Source organism: Parus major, chromosome 21 (assembly GCF_001522545.3).
Source record: "Parus major isolate Abel chromosome 21, Parus_major1.1, whole genome shotgun sequence".
Lineage (NCBI taxonomy): Eukaryota > Metazoa > Chordata > Aves > Passeriformes > Paridae > Parus > Parus major.
The window spans coordinates 6,990,421-6,994,939 of record NC_031789.1 but is presented as its reverse complement, the minus strand read 5'-3'; the positions used below and the strand labels follow the sequence as shown (position 1 = coordinate 6,994,939).

The 4,519-nt window shown below is 51.6% G+C and overlaps 1 protein-coding gene across 1 annotated transcript in view; it reads right to left on the bottom strand.

The window, feature by feature from the left end:
• Positions 1-6: 6 nt before the first annotated feature.
• TMEM201 (transmembrane protein 201) overlaps positions 7-4,519 on the bottom strand; it is a 22,860-nt gene continuing 18,347 nt past the window's right edge. The window contains exons 8-11 of the mRNA XM_019008775.1: positions 4,313-4,402; positions 3,215-3,520; positions 2,959-3,090; positions 7-2,541 (exon numbers count right to left, since the gene is read on the bottom strand). Coding sequence (XP_018864320.1) covers positions 2,444-2,541; positions 2,959-3,090; positions 3,215-3,520; positions 4,313-4,402 — 626 coding nt within the window. The 3' untranslated portion in view covers positions 7-2,443. The remainder of the gene's footprint in view (positions 2,542-2,958; positions 3,091-3,214; positions 3,521-4,312; positions 4,403-4,519) is intronic.

The following is a 4,519-nucleotide window of genomic DNA, read 5'->3' as shown; positions in this document are numbered from 1 at the left end:
GAGGACAAGGTTGGTACTGCAGTGAGGAGGACAAGGTTGGTACTGCAATCTGGTCGAGTGTGGTGGTGAAACTCAGCGCAGGCTGGGAGGTGGCAGTGGGAGGTTTGCATACATGAAGTCACAGTGCACATCTGCTGGGTGATAAAGACAAGCAAAGCCACAGCATCTTCTGGCAGCTCGTCTCTGCAGGAGGCCTCTAGGCAGGACAAGGATCCGTGAATGGGATGTCACACGCTGCACCAGAACATCATGGAACCCAGGGAGCAGAGGTTTAAAGAGAAGCTTGGCAGTTGCTCTGCCATCATCCTGCCTGTACACATGCTCAGGTGAGCGTGCAAAGTCTATAAAAGGGACAAAAATTTCTTTACAACAGGTTATGGGTCCGGTTTGGCTACAAGGAACTATTCATGCAAGATACAACAGAATTCATCAGCAGTCTGCAGCACATCTTTCTGCTGCAGGTCTCTCCTGGCCCTGGGCCCTTGTCCAGGAGGTGCTGCCCTCCACAGCCCTGCAGCAGCTCTCTGAGGAGGCCAAAGGAGATGCAGAGTCAGGATCGACCTTTCTTCAGCCCCTCGGATCAGCACGTGTGAGTGCAGCTCTGGCAGGGACCAGTCACCCTCAGGGAGGGTGGGAGCAGCAGCTGGAACCATGCAGGGAGACTTGGCAAACACAGACACTCAGTTTTTCAGTGCTCGAATCAGCAGCAGGAAAGCCCCATTTAAGCTGTCACATGCACGCTGATTAGACTCTGGCTAGGGCTCCGGGGTAGGAACTCAATAAAAACACACAAGAAGAAAATGAAGTGACTCTCAGGGTCAGAGCAGACAGTGGTCAGCAGCAGATACACTTTGTTCTGTGCACATGCAAGAACACACGAGAGGGAACAGCGGCAAACTGAAAGGGAGGGAAAGACACAGCACCAATTTAGGATGCAAACACAGGGCAGTGGGGTGGGGGAGTGAAATTTGAGGTAAAGGAGCCCAAAGGAAGAGACAACAGAAAAACTCTTAATAGATCCAAGTCCTGCTTCAGGAAATACACAGCTAATGCCAGTCAACTCTCTTCTCACCAGGTATTTTTGACACACTGGTAAACCTCTCTGCACTTGGCTTTTGGGAACCAAAACATCAACATCAGGATTTCTATTTTTTCCCCTAAGATGCACTAAACGATTCTGAGTGTTCAGCACAATACTCTAAATGGCCCCTGAATTCTAAGCAATGCTGAAGACTCACCCAAAAGCAGAAATACCCAAATTACAAACTGCTTTTGAAAATCTACTACTTTCCTTGGGCTGGAAAAGAAGAATCTACCCAGAAGGCTGAATTGTCAAGAAGCAGGTTTGGCACTTCTCACTGAGAGCACCTGGGAATTTCACTAAACAAGAAATATCTTTAACAGCTACTTAGCAAATCCCAGCATCAAAATGAGGTGTCAGGTTTCTGGATAGATATATACAATCAGACAGCTCCTCACCCGCCTCTAACAGAACAGATTTGTGCGATTTACAGCAAGAACAGGCTCTGCCACTCACTGCTCCAGTGAAAACTCCGGCAGAGCTGTGAGCTGAAGCCCTTTGACTCTGGTGCAAATCACACCGGGGTCCTTTCTTTTCACCCACTTCAGAGTAACACAGTTGATGCCTCCTGGGCAAAGCAAGGCATGGGCTCCCAGGTTCTGATGCAGGCAGCACAGGGTGTCTGTCGGGGCTGAGCTCCCCTGCAGCCAGAGCTGGCTGGACACAGCTACACCCAGCAGCCGAGAGCCAGCGGGGCCAGAATGGAGCTGGGGAAAGCGGCCTCGGGGCCAGGCCCAGCTGGAAGCACAAGGACATCTAAAGATGCAAGAACACGACAGAGCAGCCAAGGTCACCCATGTGCTTAGGCAAGCTTAAGGCAACTAAAGAAAGTTCACTGACAATTTAGAGAAGAATGCCAAAGAGAAGAGAGAAGAGGAAGCACTGAGCAGAGGCTGGGGATGCTGTTACAGTAGCCAAAGCCCAGCATCAGCTACTAAGCCATCCCTCTTCTTCAGCTCGTTTGTTCTAACTCTCCCCATTTTACCAGCACCATCAGCACGAGGTCAATATGTCAGAAAGAGCTGGGGGTAGGTTCCTAAAAACACAGCTCACACATTTTCAGGCTTGTGTCTCAGGTCAGTTCTTTTCAAAGAAAGCGTGTGAGCCGTTGGGCTGCCTCCTGCTTTGAACTGGAGCTGGGAATTCTGCCTGCCATCTCCAGGGACAATCCTGGGATATTTTCTGCCTGGAAGTGATGGCAGCAGCTGCCCAGATTCCTTTTCATGCCAGTTGAGTGTACAGTAGGTTTTTAAAAAACAGCATGCACCCGTGGCATGGCCATTGGCCATGGAGCCATGGTTGAGTTGTTCTTGTCTCCTCAGGACCAGGTGGAAGCAGAGAGAAAGGGAGTGCTGGCACAAATCAGCGCAGGCTCCTGTAGACGTAGGCTGAGGTGAAGACAGCGTTGAGAGTCAGGCTCACGGCCAGCAAGCCCCGGAGGGCAGAGGTACCAAAGCGACCTTGGCAGAAGAGCAGAACACAGAGAAAAGAAGGGAACAGTAGAAAGAGATATTAAAGAACTGGTAAGTAAATGTCAACATATGTTGTGCTGTTTCTCTCTGTCCAGCGTTTCAGCACAAGCAGAAATTGCTGAAGCCCTTTTGCTGTCAGGAGTGACTCCACTCCTCTCTTTTGGCTCTATTTTCATCTCATCTCATCTCATCTCATCACATCTCATCACATCACATCACATCTCATCACATCACATCACATCTCATGCTCTGGCCACCTGTATCCCCACCCCTCTTCTTCTGTCTCTGTTTAGCACTTTGTCAGTGTTCTTCAGACAGTCCAAAGAACAGGAACAGCTTTGTTAAGATCTTAGAATAGCAGGCAGAAGGTCCATTTTACAACTACTTACTTGGACTTGCACTCACCTTTCCAACCTGCCAAATCTTCCCCTTTGGTAGTTGTGTCCACCACACAGGTAGATGAGTGTGATGAGTGATCCTCCTTTTTGATGGAATTATCACTGCAAATACTCCCCCCTTCCACAGCAGATCTCATATCTGCAAGGAGAAAAAGACAGGAAACTTCACCAGCCGGGCCTCTCCTGAAGGTTTCCCATCTGTTGTGGCCTGGAAGTTGCAGGGCTGTGTTTGCTGCGGGGAACGGGCAGCGCTGGCAGCGTACCGGGCACTCCCCGCTCCGCGAGGGTCGTCCTGGCCAAGCCGGGCAGCTCGGGGGCAGAGGCGTTGCTGTCGGAGGGGGTTTGCTCCTCGGAGCCGCTCGGGGTGAGCAGGGCCTCGTTCTGTGCCGGGAACAGCAGCAGCTTCTGTCCCTGGAGGTTGAGGCGGGCAGGGCTGATGAGCGGCCGGCGCAAGCGCAGCGACCCTGAGCTGGAGGCCACCGAGCCCGAGGCCACCGAGCCGGCCACCGACGGCGCCGGGGACGGGATGCGGGAGGGGACAGCGCTGCCAGACAGCAGGGACAAGGGATCTGCAATGGAAACACCCCACAGACACAAGCACAGGGTTAACATCCCACTACAACACACACAGCTCTCTTTAACAGTACTGCCAGAAAAAGGAGAGCGAGTTGTAAATGTAAATGTATCTTGTACTAAAATGATTTATTTATGAGTCCCCACACTGCAAAACAGAGAAATTCCACGAGTACTTTAGTACACTTGGGAATGACTCAGGAATCAGGTTATCAGGAGCTTTCTCTTTGCTCAGCTGTGTCCCTCCAGGAGAGCTGCACAATGCATTTTGCAGGTGAATGAACTGTGCTGGCACATCCTTCAGAGCTGCTGAGGAAGTGCACTGGGATGCAGGAGGTTTCCACTGGCCCAGGGTGTGAGTGCCTCTGCAGTGACAGGAAGGGCCCAGGGACCCGTCTGGGGCAGAAGGACAACAGACAGGGCAGCAGACAGGAGCAGCCAAACTGCCAATGCTGCACTCTGCTGGGAAAGCTACACAAGAGCTGCCCTGGAAACAGCTCCAGTCTCCTGTCCAAGCAGGACAACTCAGCTCTCATCAGCAAAGGGCTCCTTATTTTGTGTCACTGATGTCACCATGACCTCTCCCAGGGAGAATATCCAACACACACAGCACCTGATTTTAATGCCATCCCACTTCTAGCCGGGACTCTCCCTGCACCATTTCTAGCAGCAAAATGGACATTTTCACTGGAATGCGAGCAGAGAGGAAAGAATCCAGCCAGACCATGTGTTTCACTCAGTGCAAATCCTGCAGACAGCTGCTCTGGAAGGCCTAGAGCAGTCAGTACCTGATGCAGGGGACTCCTTGGACTGGGATGACAGCGAGGCCGGTCGGCTTCCACTGAACAAGTAGCCAGAATCTAAAAGCAAAAATGAAACAATCTGAACCCAGCTTGCTCAGCTGCTGCCAAACCCCAAATCCAAATGCTGCATACTCCTCTGTGCCACAGGGGCAGCCATCCCTGAACAGGACCATAATGTGTTGATCCAGTGCC